Source organism: Genypterus blacodes, unplaced genomic scaffold (genome assembly GCF_046128005.1).
Source record: "Genypterus blacodes isolate CSIRO-AG114 ecotype Tasmania unplaced genomic scaffold, CSIRO-AGI_Gbla_v1 ptg000058l_1, whole genome shotgun sequence".
In the NCBI taxonomy this organism is placed as follows: domain Eukaryota; kingdom Metazoa; phylum Chordata; class Actinopteri; order Ophidiiformes; family Ophidiidae; genus Genypterus; species Genypterus blacodes.
In genome coordinates this window covers 3205642-3219560 of record NW_027466870.1, presented here as the reverse complement: position 1 = coordinate 3219560, position 13919 = coordinate 3205642, and the positions used below count along the sequence as shown (strand labels likewise).

At 45.3% G+C, this 13919-nt stretch overlaps 1 protein-coding gene across 3 annotated transcripts in view; it reads right to left on the bottom strand.

Moving 5' to 3' along the window:
• Nucleotides 1-5848: 5848 nt before the first annotated feature.
• Nucleotides 5849-13919, bottom strand: part of ptprsa (protein tyrosine phosphatase receptor type Sa) — a 190901-nt gene continuing 182830 nt past the window's right edge. For all 3 annotated transcript variants that reach the window (XM_076153086.1, XM_076153085.1, XM_076153087.1), the window contains 3 exons: nt 12324-12478; nt 9889-10024; nt 5849-9500 (listed from right to left, as the gene is read on the bottom strand). In XM_076153086.1, coding sequence (XP_076009201.1) covers nt 9432-9500; nt 9889-10024; nt 12324-12478 — 360 coding nt within the window. In that variant the 3' untranslated portion in view covers nt 5849-9431. The remainder of the gene's footprint in view (nt 9501-9888; nt 10025-12323; nt 12479-13919) is intronic.

The window sequence follows — 13919 nt, the reverse complement described above, 5'->3', positions numbered from 1 at the left end:
CATGTTTCTCTGCATTCCACATAACAGCGGAGCGTTCAGGGTCCCAGAAGATTTTAATTGGAACCAAACCAAAAAGAGTTGTTTACTGTTGCATATCACAACACCCACACACACACCCACACACACACACACACACACACACACACGCACATGGAATAGGATAAGGAAGAAGCAGGAACATGACTGGAATGTCCCCAGTCTGAAAGCAGATCCAGATGGAGGAAGCATATGTGGAGAAAGTGAAAGAGAAAGTCTAACATTTGCAGATTACAGGGAAAAGGACGTTCTGTGTTTCTGACCTTCTCGACACTGAAACCAGCTCCAGTGTGACAGATTGAGAGGCTCGAATTGGAATTTAGTAACCGAATCTTGTGTCCGAATTTTTCTCCTCAAATGTGAGAAGAACATTGTGTGTGTCAAACTTTATGCAGATGTGAGCGCAGCAAAATGCCTTCCTGTACAATCTATTCATTTATTAGATCCATATGTGATATCTGTGTAATGACAATGGAGCTAGAGCCACCGCACCGCTAGTAAAGCAACCGGATTTCCTGTTTCGGCTCCATAACAATAAGACACTTTTCCCCAGATTGCTGTAGGGAAGCTGCTGTAAGGCATGAGGACATTACCAACAGCTCCCACAGATGAATGCTTGTGCCTTTAAGCATTTGGCAGAAAAGCAACAAGAAGAAAACATGTCAAGCTCTGTCAACTTCTCCAGTATAAACTTCAGATAAAACAGATACAGGGTACACAGAGCAACACTATCAGTCCCCTGCTCTGCTGACAAACATCAGTCGAAGAACTTCCGCCCGAGTTTGCTGCTCTGTTCTCGCCCTAATGAGCCGGGAAAGCACAGGGGGGGAAACACAAAGCCCCCAAGCTGCCTGAGAAAAAACTCCATGAACTTTGCTTGAACTCCACCCGAGGGCCGCACCTGTGGCAAATGTCTGACGACGACAGACACGTTCTGTTGAGTGCGACAGTACGTTCCCTGCAGCTCAGCAACAGGAAAATGCAGGAGAAGGAAGGAGCGGTTTCTTGCCGACTACTTAGAGACGTGAGCGTGAAGAAGAAGAAGGTCTTTGAAATGTGGTGTCTCTTTTTATTCCCGTCCATCTGTGCGGGCATGTTGGAACAGCAGCGGCATTGAGGCCAATTATTCACTGTGAAAGGCGTGAGTCATCCAAATGCACGATGAGGCCCTGGAGACTCATTTCATTATGATCAGTGCTATCAGAAACAGGATGCATAAGCGTGGACAGGATATGCAGATGTTTGTGGCGATCGAACCTTTGGACCTTTCTGGAGCCACCACATTAGGCAACATCTCCTCCCTCAGGTAAAAGCTTACAGTGAGAGAGCAGAGACACGACTGGTCCAAGTCTCCAGACTAAGTGGACAAACCACCAACTCACATTAATCCAGCAGCTCCAATACTTTTGCTTAGTTTTACACTAATGACCTGACGCAACGCTGTTCATCGCAACCCCACTGTCCCCGAACTAATCGCTCCCTCTCATCATTCAGTGTAGCACCACGGCCACAGCGTGTGTGTGTGTGTGTGCTAGGTGTGTGTGTGTGTGTGTGTGTGTGTGTGTGTGTGTGTGTGTGTGTCACAGGAGCCCACATGGACGCTGTAATGGAAGAGGTTATTAACGCCGCTGTTCTCTTTAGGCTGAGCCCTCTTACGGAACACGGACAGGAGTTTTTGTGTATCGCTCAATGCCTTAATTGGAGGAGGAGGAAACATCCACCGCAGAGTTTCCCCTGTGCAATTAAAGGAGCCAAGACAAATAAATATACAAGCAGGATGTCAGCTTGGAGTCTATAAATAAATAAACATGTGATTTGCTAGCATGTGAGCTAATAGTTTAAGTGCCATTTTAACAACAGTCGTGCGTGCAGGTGGAGTCGATGCTTTGCCTCTTTGCCGCTACGGAACATTATTGTATCATTTGTCAGCCTTAACTCAATTTCTCTCAATTTCTCCGCTCCTATCTCCAGCAGAATGTGATTAATTTGTGTTCCAAATGGACATGTTTACAGAAATCTCGCGTCGTGTGCATTTGCGGCCAACCAGAATGCGATTTGGCTGAAAGGAAGCTTTAATGGTTCCAACGCTCGCTGATGGTTTCATGTAACCTCCGTCATTACTGCAAAACGCACTAAAAGGGGATTTCAGTGAACGGCATTGGATGATCTCTTTTCATCCTGTTCGTCTTCTGCAGCCCATTATTTGACACATTTCCATTTTAACAGCACACACAGCTGCTGATACGCCCATTTAAACGTTAGTGTGTGACATTATTCATCTATTTATTAATTCATTTACGAATTCTTTCACGCGCAGCCACAAAATGTTGAATAACAAGCTGAAAAGAGCACAGCCACTTGTGCATCCTCATCAATAATTCAACGCTCCGTGACTATAAAGCCTAATAGCTCATATCCATGATACTAAATTTGTAGGGCATGAAAGGTGATAATCCAAGTGTGTGCTGACTTTGTGCACAAGAGTAAACAGAGAGATTCCTTTGTTCTTACATGGGCCTGGACAGAAAAATGATAGTATACCAAGATTTCAGCTTCAATTAGGTTTGGAAAGTAAATTATGCAGAGAAAATACTGCATTTTTTTGTGTGCATTTTTTGTTTTTAGATGATGATGTCATGGGAGCCAATACATTTTCCTTACAAATGAAGCAGACCGGAAAGACGAGAAATTCTTTTTTAGGTTTTGCTTTCTGCTTCTTAGTAAACTGGTTTCAACACTACGCAGTCAAACACACACACCAATAACAGGAAATGTCACTTATGGGAAAAATCCAAGTCAAGGATGTGATGAAACTCTTATATTTATATTAAAGCAGAATATAGACCTCCAGAGAAGCTTCAGCCTCCAAACATGGTTGAATCACGGCTGCAATGTTTCTCCTCTCCATCCTCATATCAGCAGGCACCGAGCCAAACACAAGAACCCCTGAGTGCAGCCATACAAGAAGCTAAACCAAAAATAAAAGGAATTCGGGGAAAATACTTCAACTACCACGTAATGAAACTATAATTCAATGCTGTCCCGTTTGTTAGGACGGTGGCTTCCTGCAGTGCAGCATGTGTCAGAAAGCCAGAAATGACATTCGAATTCAGTGTCACAAACATGGAGGAGACACTAGAGATTGTGACAGTGAGGATGAGATTCCAGGGAAAATAATGTCAAAATAAACCTGAGAGTGAGTGTGGCGAGTGAGAGGAATAACGACGAGAGAGGGAGCAGAAGAAGTGATGGATGAGAGAGGGAGAGAGGGGGAGAGAGAGAGAGAGAGAGAGAGAGAGAGAGAGAGAGAGAGAGAGAGGGGGGATGTTACTGTATCCCTCACTGCCTCTCAAACAGGATTCTGTTTTAATACCCACAATTCATCAGCAGTGGAGCTGCGGCTGGACACGGAGGGAAGAGAAGGACTGAGGGAAGAGGAGAGCGATTACAGCCAATAACAGAAGTCATGTCACAGCACGGATTGATGATTCTGCTATTCACTGCTAAACAATGATCACGCCAAGACTCCCTCAGCTGGAGAAACACACGCAAAGTACCCAAGAATTCAAATCTATCTGTGCTGCTATGGTGGCATTGAAATACTTACACACATATACACACACACACACACACACACAGATAATTACTCCTCCATGCAAAATCCCCATGCTGATTGACTAGAACACATGGAAACTGTGAGTGTGTGTGTGTGTATGATGGACAGTGGTCAATTTGAAACCACATCATCTATGTTCATCTCTGCTAATGGTTGGTTGCCATGACAGTAGCTCACCTGCAGATGGCAGCAAAGGCTTTTCAGAGACGCGGGCACACACAGCCCCCCCCCCCCCCCTCCAGTCTATAAGAAGTTTTCAGGCTTTTAAGCAGATTTACTTGAAGTCTAGCAGCTGCACCCAGGTTACCCAACATGAATATATTTAACTTTTCAGAGAATTCTTAAAAATGATTTTCTTGCACTGCCACTGTATTATGAATTGTTTTGCTCTGTATGATACTGCAGTTTTGTGGAGGACAACGAAGAAATTAAGTACTTCTTAGTTTGTAACTCATTTCATCATGTAATAATACTAATTTAGTAGCCCTGACAGTGTCATCTGTCTGTCTCTCTGTCTGTCTGTCTGCTCCATATGTCCATCACTGTTGTTTGATATTAGGGCTAAGTCGTGGTAATGATATGCCTCATTATTATTGATTGCATCCATCACTTTTATGTTAAAGACTTTCTCCTGCCCAAAGGAGAGAGATGCATGTGAAAGGGGAGCCCTCCTGACACCTTTACTATTCTGGCCTCAGCCCAAATGTCAGTAAATCTTAGATTATAAAAGGAGGTCATAAACACCTAATGGTCCGCCATGAATATTTTAGAGCCCTGAATATCACAGAGAAATGACCTCTGCAGAACCACAAGCCTAACAAGCCATGTCTGGAGCACGGGCCTCCGCCATACCAAGGCCTCCCATTCTGCTCCTTTTGGCTTTTTTTCGGTGGCACGATTGGATTGATTTGTCATTTGTAACAGAAAGAGCTCGGCCACGGGGCTGCGGATAATCCAATTTATCGCTTTGCCATTTATTACACATTTCTGTGGCTTTTGGGTCCACTGTCACATCGATTCGTTGATTGCTTGCTTAGCTGGGTCCTAATGAGCTGCTGTCTGAATCACTGCATAATCGCCACCCTAATTCACTTCATTGCCGACTCTCCCCCCCTCACACTCGGTCTGCTGGCTGGCCACTATTAGAGAAGCCTGGATTGAAACGCAGCTCCGTCAGAAGACAATTAGAAACGTCGCCCTTAAAATTGAGTATCAGACTGTTTGGATTATCCCTTTCAAATGTTCTTTCACTTGCAAATGAACAGAATCTTGATGCAGATTGCAGTTCCATATAACAAATCGCTTGTTGCCTCACTTTCTGCAGCTAATCTAAGGTGTGATATGATGGGATGTAATCAAAGAGCCGTTTTGAGTACATGAATTATTTAGCTCATGGTTTCTTACATTTGAAAGCCGCCATTGGTAAATAAATATATGAAGATTTGTCTTAGCATTTGAAGTCGTTTCACTTGGACGTTATCAGGCATGTGTAGAATGTCACTCGAGGAGAGATGAGAGTTAATCCTACAGGGTGAAGGTTTACCTCAGCCCGTTTGAGTGCCGTTTGTAAAGCTGGAAGGGGCTAAAGGACACAGTGGAATATGTTTGTAAAGAGGCTGGAGGCGGAATATAAGAGGAAGCTACTCAAGACGGGTATGAGCAAAATGAAAGCGCCTGAATGCATCATCCGGGAATATACAGGGCAGGTTTCCAATTTCAGGCGGTTGTGTATTAGCGATGTTGTGACGGACAAAAATGAATGGTTGTATAGGTGAAATAGCTTCACTTTGGTGGGTTGAGGCCGCGATTCCATGTGCGTTCCACGTTCCATCAGACAGCAGAGCTACTAAACGACAGACCAAGATGTTTTCAGACAACATTTCTTTAATACAAAGTCAACATATCTACATACACAGTGGCTTTAAACCAATTATTGTTTCAGTTAGAAGTAACAGTTTGAAAGCGATAGCACTTGGCCCTCATACAAAGGAAAACTATTTTGCTGTGTTTGGGTTCTTTTTCATGTTGTTGGCTGTTGTATGTATACGTTCTCTTCTTTTTGGATGTAATCTTTTGTCAGTGTTTTTTTTTTCCCCTTCTCAATTTAGGCCCCGCCCCCCCAGTCTTTTCCCCCACCCCCTTTCCATAATCAGCGACACACTCGGGTAATTTTGGCCGCTGTTTTTCAAAAAAGTCTAGCATCTTTACATGAAGTCAAAAAGAGTAACACATTGCACAAGCTTCCAAAGACGTCCACGGTTTTGGGGGTTTTGGCTTTGGCCCTTTCGCAGTCTTTTGAGTTTTTAAGAGTTCCATAGTTCAGAATTGAGTTCATCGTGAAACATCTCAAGGTTCCAACAGTTTTTTGGAGATGAGGTGCTGGAAATGTGTCATTTTCGCAGCAAGTTTTTGTCGTCTTTGTCTTTCCTCGGCTGCTTCGCACTGAGTCCTGATTTCTTTCTGCATCCCACAACAAAAACATGGCAAAGGAAACAACAATCGTATGGTTCTATACAAGGAGAAGAAATGTAATATGGAGAACATAAATCAACACGTCATGAAGCAATTGAATCATATTTGACCTTCAGCGAGCAATATATTGATTTATTGTTAACACCTTGGAAGTTTTAGGCAGTTGACCATTTTGAGGACATTTGTGGGAAGCTATTACGCAATGATCTCATAGGGGGAGAGAGCAGGAATCCCACCTTTCTGTTTTGGAAGTCAAATGATAAAAAAAGAACACTGTCTGAGTTTATCAGTGACAGTTAATCTGGATTCCTGGTTGCTTTCCTGGTTTGGATCAGCCGTACACACATACACACACACACAAACACACACACATCCAGCCTCTGCCAGCATTCACCAAGCAGATCACTGATGCTTTTGAGGCCACAGGTACGGGAACTAAAGCTGCCATTTCTCCCAGTTTAACTGCTAGCAGGGGAAATTAAAAAGGTAGAGAAAGAAAGCAAACGGGTAGTTAAGGACCAGGAAGCCGAGCTGGAGAGAGAACGTATCAGAAGGAGAGAAACCAGGCTTTACAAATATCTCAAAATTGGATATGAAGCAGAATGTTCTGATCTTTGTAATTCTCTCCCCACTTTAAGTACAATCGATCTCCAGGGGGTCAAATTATACAAATACATATAATCTATATATTTGTTTATTTACAGGTATTATATTCTAGATCATAGTGGATATTTGACAAAATGAATGATCACATTATGCCTGAAAAGAAGGAGAAAACAGTGGCGGTCCTCGTCTGACACATGATCACAGGAGGCACAGGATGATTTACAATACAAAACAAAAAAAAAGTCATTTATGGAAACTCATGGATGATCAGAGAGCTCGTAACCAGTTCAGTTTCTCATGAAATAAAGATTAAAAACAAGAGGATACTAACGCCTACAACTTATTAAAGAGAAAGAATCTCAGCAGAGTTTAAAAAGGGCACAGGATCCACCCGCAGGCAGAAGTTCAACGCTAAGATTACAAAAACAACAAAATCTAAACAAAACAATAAATCATCGCTTTTTTTTTCTAAGCACGAGCCTGGAAACCAATGATGAAGAGGAGAGAAAAGTAATTCATACTGTTTTGGATATATCTTTATAATCTGCATTTAAATATACTATATGCATGTGTGTCTGCATGAGTGCGTATATGCGCGCACACACACACACACACACACAGACTAAACATTTCTACAGTGAAAAAATAGAATGTCTTTCAACTTAATATGAACAAATAAGCATTTTGTTTTTTTTTACTGCTAATTTTTAAAAAATGTGATACAACATCTCTGTTAAAAAAACCTAAAGGAAAATAAATTCAAAAGAACGAGTCAACTATGTAATGTAAAATAAGTCGTCATAATACAACATTAATGTTTTTATAATGTTACAATAACAATAAGGCTTTTTTGGAAATAAGAAAAGGTTACACACAGTTGTGTCCATCGCTCTAGTTTGTGTGCACGCTCGTCCCAAACCTTCGCACAATCCATCGCCCGAAGCACTGATGGCTAAAGCCAAACCTGCCCGTTTCCATGGCGTCACCCTTTAAAATCAGACAGATATGCATGAGGGCGTCGAATCCAACCTGCAGTTGTTTTGGGGCGTTTTGACACAAGGTTTTGTTTTTTGGGGCAGGGGGGTGATGTGCAAGTAAGTTGTACCAAAAGAACGCCGTTACCACATCATGGCGTCCGGATCTGACACGGCTGCCTTGTTAGTGGCAGGCAGCGTCACCCACTGAGACATCTAACAAAAAAAGAATACGTCCACCAGGTATCAAACACGCGTCCGGTGGAACTACAGGCCAAATTTTCAACCACGTGAAGGAACGGCGAAGGCCTTTGCCACTCTGGAGTGTCTTTTACAACCGAAGGATGAGCGAGAGAGGAGGCTGGAGAGAGAGAGAGAGAGAGAGAGAGAGGGGGAGAGAGAGAGAGCGGGCTGGGAGTGATGATGTCACCTGGATGTAGTTTTCAAACACACCCGCCCGGCCGGGGCATCTTAGCAGTTGACAGATCTGGCCACTCCCACAGAGTCACACGTACACGAGATAAAGCAGCATGTCTGGTTTTGACCGAAAACAACAACCCAAAAAAAAGTAGGAAGATAAATCCTCATAAGACAAAAAGTTCCAAACGATGGCGATGAGTGTTGGTCACTGTACACAAAGAGAGCCTCGCGTCGCTGACGGGTTGGTGCGGAGGCCGATCCTCGCTCGCTTCGCTCCGTTCGCCCTGAGTTGACGGACGGCGACGCCAAAGCCCCGTGACGCCGTGGTTCCAAAGAGAGGAGTGATTGTAAAAAAGACACGGGACACCGGCGTCTATCGCCCCAACTTCACCTTTCCCACCTCGAATTCTCCGGCGACTGATGCGTGAGCTTGGCAGGGGGGTTTGAATACTCTGCGGTGCGTCTCCAGGATGCTGAAGATGCTGATTGGAGACGTGAAGCAGAAACACTGTTGCTCTCCAGGGCCTTTGTTTCTTCCCGTCGGTCGCCGCTCAGTCGGGCGGGATGAATACTTCAAGCGTTTTGCGTGTTTTTCCCCGTGTGAAGTATGCACATATCGTGAGCGGGAGATGTCGATATGGTTCTCGTGCTGCTTTCGTCTGCACCGCTTTTCTCGTTTTGTTTCGCGTTCACGTTTGGGGGTCGTTCCTCTGGAGATCACGCACAAAGCACTTCGATCAAACAAGTGAACGTCCCCCGTTTACGCTGGCGTATCCAAACAAAACCCCAAGAGAAACTCTCCCCCGTCTAAGCTACGCCCGTTTGCCTCTCGCCATTTGTTTTCCGGTTGTCTCCTTCGCTTTTCGCCGCCTCTCGTTTGCTATCGTTGCACCACAAAGATATTTTTGAGAAGAGAAATGTCCACGAAATGTTTACAATGTCCTCCACATTGAAACACTTGAGGTAAGGTAAGCAGTCTTGACACTTTGATCGGTACCCGCCCCACAGCTTGAGCCACAGGTTTCTGGTTCCTCTCCTGATGAGGATCTTGTTTTCTTGGTCTGCAGGGTCACTTAGTAAAATAGGAATCATTCTATACCGGCGGCCTGATTGGACTTCCTCCATCTTCTTCTTCTTCTTCCTCTAAAAATCTACAATGGAATCCTGTTATTGAGGACTTTTAATTACGTCTGTTAGTTGTCATTTCGGATTTTTCGCTTTTGGGATTTTGGTGGTTTGGATATGGCTCAGGAGACTGTAGAGGGGGGAGGGGGGGTGACAGGATTCTGGGGGGAAGAGATGGCTTTTTACGTTGCATAGTGATCAAAGCTTCCTAAATACTCCAGTGCTGCGTGATAGCAGAATTGGTACTCATCCTACAAGGGAGAACACACACACACACACACACACACACACACACACACACACACACACACACACACACACACACACACACACACACACACACACACACACACACACACACACACACACACACACACACACACACACACACACACACACACACACACACAGAGAGAGAGAGAGAGAGAGAGAGGGACAGATATCAGCAGCTGTTTTGCTCTTCAACACTTCATCAACTCTTCATTCTAAATGCTTGATAACTGATCAAACACCATACAGTTTCATTCAGTTTCATCACCTAGCAGCATCAACACAACAGCAGGTGACATGAATCCTGTCAGCTACCACAAACAGAGAGTGTGTGTGCGTGTGTGTGTGTGTGTCTTTGTGACCTCTGACCTCAGTCTGGACCATGGCTGGCCTCTGTGTCCGGAGCATCTTCACTGTCTGAAAGATATCGACCACGCCTTCGTAGCGCATCCTCTCCAGGACGATGCTGAGAGTGATGAAGACTCCGGTTCGGCCCACGCCAGCACTGAAACGACATGCATTGTTTTTAGTGTGGCAAAGAAACACAAATACCCAGAAATTCTCCACAGCAGCAGCAACAAACTTCCCTTAAACGTATCAAAGATGGCCGACACAGACTCCAGAGTGACAGACGGTATTAAACCACCAGCCGTCATCAAATCACACAAACTACTGGGAACACACTCGCAAACACTTTGCTTCTGCTGCCGCTGCTGCTTGCCGAGTCTTAACTCAGATTGTGAACGACTCGAGGGCCGCCTGCTCTAAGCTGCTTTGCTGTGAAATGACTTCCACTTCACCAATGGAACAATAATTGATATGACAAGAGATTTACTTGGGCCTCCTCCATCTCACAACGCTGCTCTGCTGAAGGGAAGAGAGACGACAACGGCTGCACAGAGAAATTTATTGTGTGTGTGTGAGTGTGTGTGTGTTCGGCATCTTGGCTAAGGACATGAGAACTTATGATCAACCGCCCACCCGCCAACACACACCCACACACATACGGCATCCAACCAGCCATTACCAACCTCAAAGCCTGCAGTATTTCTTAACCTACCCAAAGCACATCTCTCGCTCTCTCTTCCTCACTCTCTCTCTGTCTCTCTGTGTCGCCCTCCCCCCCCCCCTCTCTCTCCTTCTCTCTTTCTCTGATACTCCCCAAATCTGAAGGTTTGTCGATCCACAGCAGGCCGAGAGGATTTGGTGTCCCCATTCACACGACGTAATCAGGCAATTAATGACAAAAAGCATGTGGGTCTATTAGATAGTGGCTGGGGAGGAGGATGGATGGAGAGAGAGAGAGAGAGAGAGAGAGAGAGAGAGAGAGAGAGAGAGAGAGGGATTATGAAGTTAGAGAGAGGGATGATGGACGAAGAAGGCTGTTCCCTCCCTATGGAAGTTCAGGTTGAATTGGAAACTCTAAATTGCCCGTAGGTGTGAATGGGACTGTGTGTGTGTGTGTGTGTGTATCTGCCTTTCATTTGCCACTCTCGGGTCACACTAACCCAGCTTGCTCAGTGGGACGTTTAATGGGGCCCATTTGATGCTTTTATTGTGCACTGGGAAAAAAATATCTATGACTAATACCAGCATCTTTAAGCCGGGTGTAAATTCTATAGCCTATAGTCGCAACAAAGCAGTAAATTAAAGTAATTAAATGAATAAATGTCTCACATTACCCACGTCCTTTACATCAGGAGCTACATATTTATTCAGTCATATACGAGCAGAAATGTCACCATGACGTCGTCTCTCAGTGTGCACACGGTGCTGCTTCTTTCTCTCTCTCTCTCTCTGTTCGCCTGTAAACCTTTGTCCCCCCCTGAAGACAATTTGCTCATCGGTCTATTTGTCCATTACCACCAGTCACTCACCGAGACACGTCCCCCTCCAATAATGGCCGTATTGATGTGGAGTTGTTATTGGGGTTATTCCTCGCCTATTCCCGCCCACCGCCCTGACACGTCTAACTGCTCCCACCGGGCTTTTGATCGCAGATGACATCAACGCCTTTTAAGACAGGTCAGGTGACGCTGGGCTGGCTGATGTAATGGCGCCTGTGCTTTATATAAAATTGATTTTCTTTTTCCATAATATGAGGGGAAAAAATCATCCAATCTGTGTAAACACGTAAGCGGGCGGCAGATGATGGAGTAAACACTGTGTTTAAGGTTCTTTGTCCATCATACAATACAGGATTTTGGAATATGTCTGTTGTCACACAGCAAAAAGAGGAGAAAACCCATTTAGGCCGAATCTCTCTTGTCCTCCCAGATGCATTGTGGGAGGGAAAGTCGAGTAATCTTGGGTTTTGGAGGTGACTATTTCCAAATGAGGGTTTCTACCTCGGTCCAGCACGCCGACGGAACGACAAAGGTAACCTTGGAAGTTACAACCTGGGGTGATAAAAATGCATTGTGTGTGTGTGTGTGTGTGTATGTGAGAGGGGGTGTGTGATCATAAAAAGCAAAGAGAACGGCTGTATCATTTCATGCGCCCTCCTCTTTGCAAATGCCAGGCTGCATCTCGGCCTTATCAATTATGGAGGAGATGGGCTGGCGGAGGAGCAGGGGGTAGTGTAGTGTGCTGCAGTGGCAATAAGGAGAGAGGAGGGATCATACATGATGATGCTGCTCGGACCGCACGGGAGGAGGAAGACGAGAAGGAGGAGGAGGTGGAGAAGGAGGAGGAGGAGGAGAAGGAGGTGCTGTGCTGCAAACATAAATCCGCCTCAGAAGACGAGGAAAGAGGAACTAGATCAAACCCTTCACTTGGACCTTCTTGGTGTCTTGGTGTCTTACCTGCAGTGGACAGAGATCGGTCCGTCCTGTCCAAACTGCTCCTTGGTTTTATGCACCTGGCCGATGAAGTCGATGAATCCCTCCCCGGACTTGGGCACGCCCTGCTCCGGCCAGTCGGTGAACTGGAACTGCCTGACTGTCCTTGATTGGCCGTCCTGCAGACAGGGAGACAAAGGAGGGAGGTGAGCATCGATCGGTGGAGATGGGAGGAAAGGACGCAGAGGTGAGATGGACAAAGATGGATGCCCAAAGAGGATCTGAGGTCCGTAGCTTCTTTACTGCAGGGTTGCTGGTTGTATTCCCACTCAAAATCCTCATAAAGGCCTCTGGATCCTCCTCAGACCAGAATGACTCTTTAATAAATTACACATTAAGCAACAAGGAGGCAGTAAAAGTCTCACTAACTGTCCCTTTAAAATGAAACTGGACACTACAGAGCTTTTGGCCACACACACACACACACACTTCCTCTCACCACTGTGCCGTCCCCCCGCCCTCCCTTGGCCCAATTGTCTCTCTATTTTCTCTCCTGTCGTTTTTGTGTCTGTGTGTGCAGCACGAGTGGCTCCTAGTTAAAGTTAATCAATAGCGTATCTGCCGTGACAAGCGTCTTCTCCCGGAGACCATGTTGGATAGGATAATCCTGCCATCCGATCGATGGGGCCGACTGATGGATGAGTGGAGCGAGGGGAGGAAGAGGCAAGAGTGGAAGCGAGGGGAGGTGGAAGGAGGGAGGGAGGGGGGCGAGTGAAAGACACAAAACCAGAAAAATACAAACTAACAAGCCTGAAACATCAAACATCAATCTTAAACAATCAATTCAAGGTTTAAGTTGCCTTGAAAGCGTTAACGGTGAAATAAAAGTCCTGGTTTCCGACGCAAACAAACAAATCTGCATGTGAAATGACTTTTATACGGCGTTTCACCATGAAACAAGAGCAGCCGGGCCGCCTTACATCCAGAGAGCTGATTAACACAGCACACGATGCAAAACTGAACCCATTTGTCCTTGTGAATAAAGTTGTTTCCTAGTAAACTTGAGTGAACAAATCTGTGCATGTGTGTGTATGTATGTGTGTGTGTGCAGAGAGGCATTTTTGCATTCTAGGACGGGCTGTCTGCTTGATGCTACCAGCAATTAACACAGCCAGGTGTTGGCTCGGCAGCTGTTTCCTCCGTGTAACAGAGTGCATTGTTTGAACATAATATGTCACTGTCACGCTCGCTCACAATCTGATGAATACTCAGTCGCTGAGTGAACTTCATCTTGTGCTCCACGCCGTTCTGTTTTTTAAATGAACGATAGCGTGTTCTGCCATTCCATGCTGATAGACACACACACACACACACACACACACACACACACACACGTGCTCAAATCAACAAGCTGGGAACGTGAAGCTTTCAGGGCGGCTCAGGACTGAAAGGGTTTTGTTCTTTCTGGATGTGTTTCTGTGGGTTTCAACCTACAATTTTGCAATGTTGACTGTTCGGCACACACACACACCTGTGCCATGCAATAGAAATGAGAGAATGTAACACAAAAAACACAACACGTCCCCCTTGATGTCACTAATACGTCTCTCTGCGACCGAT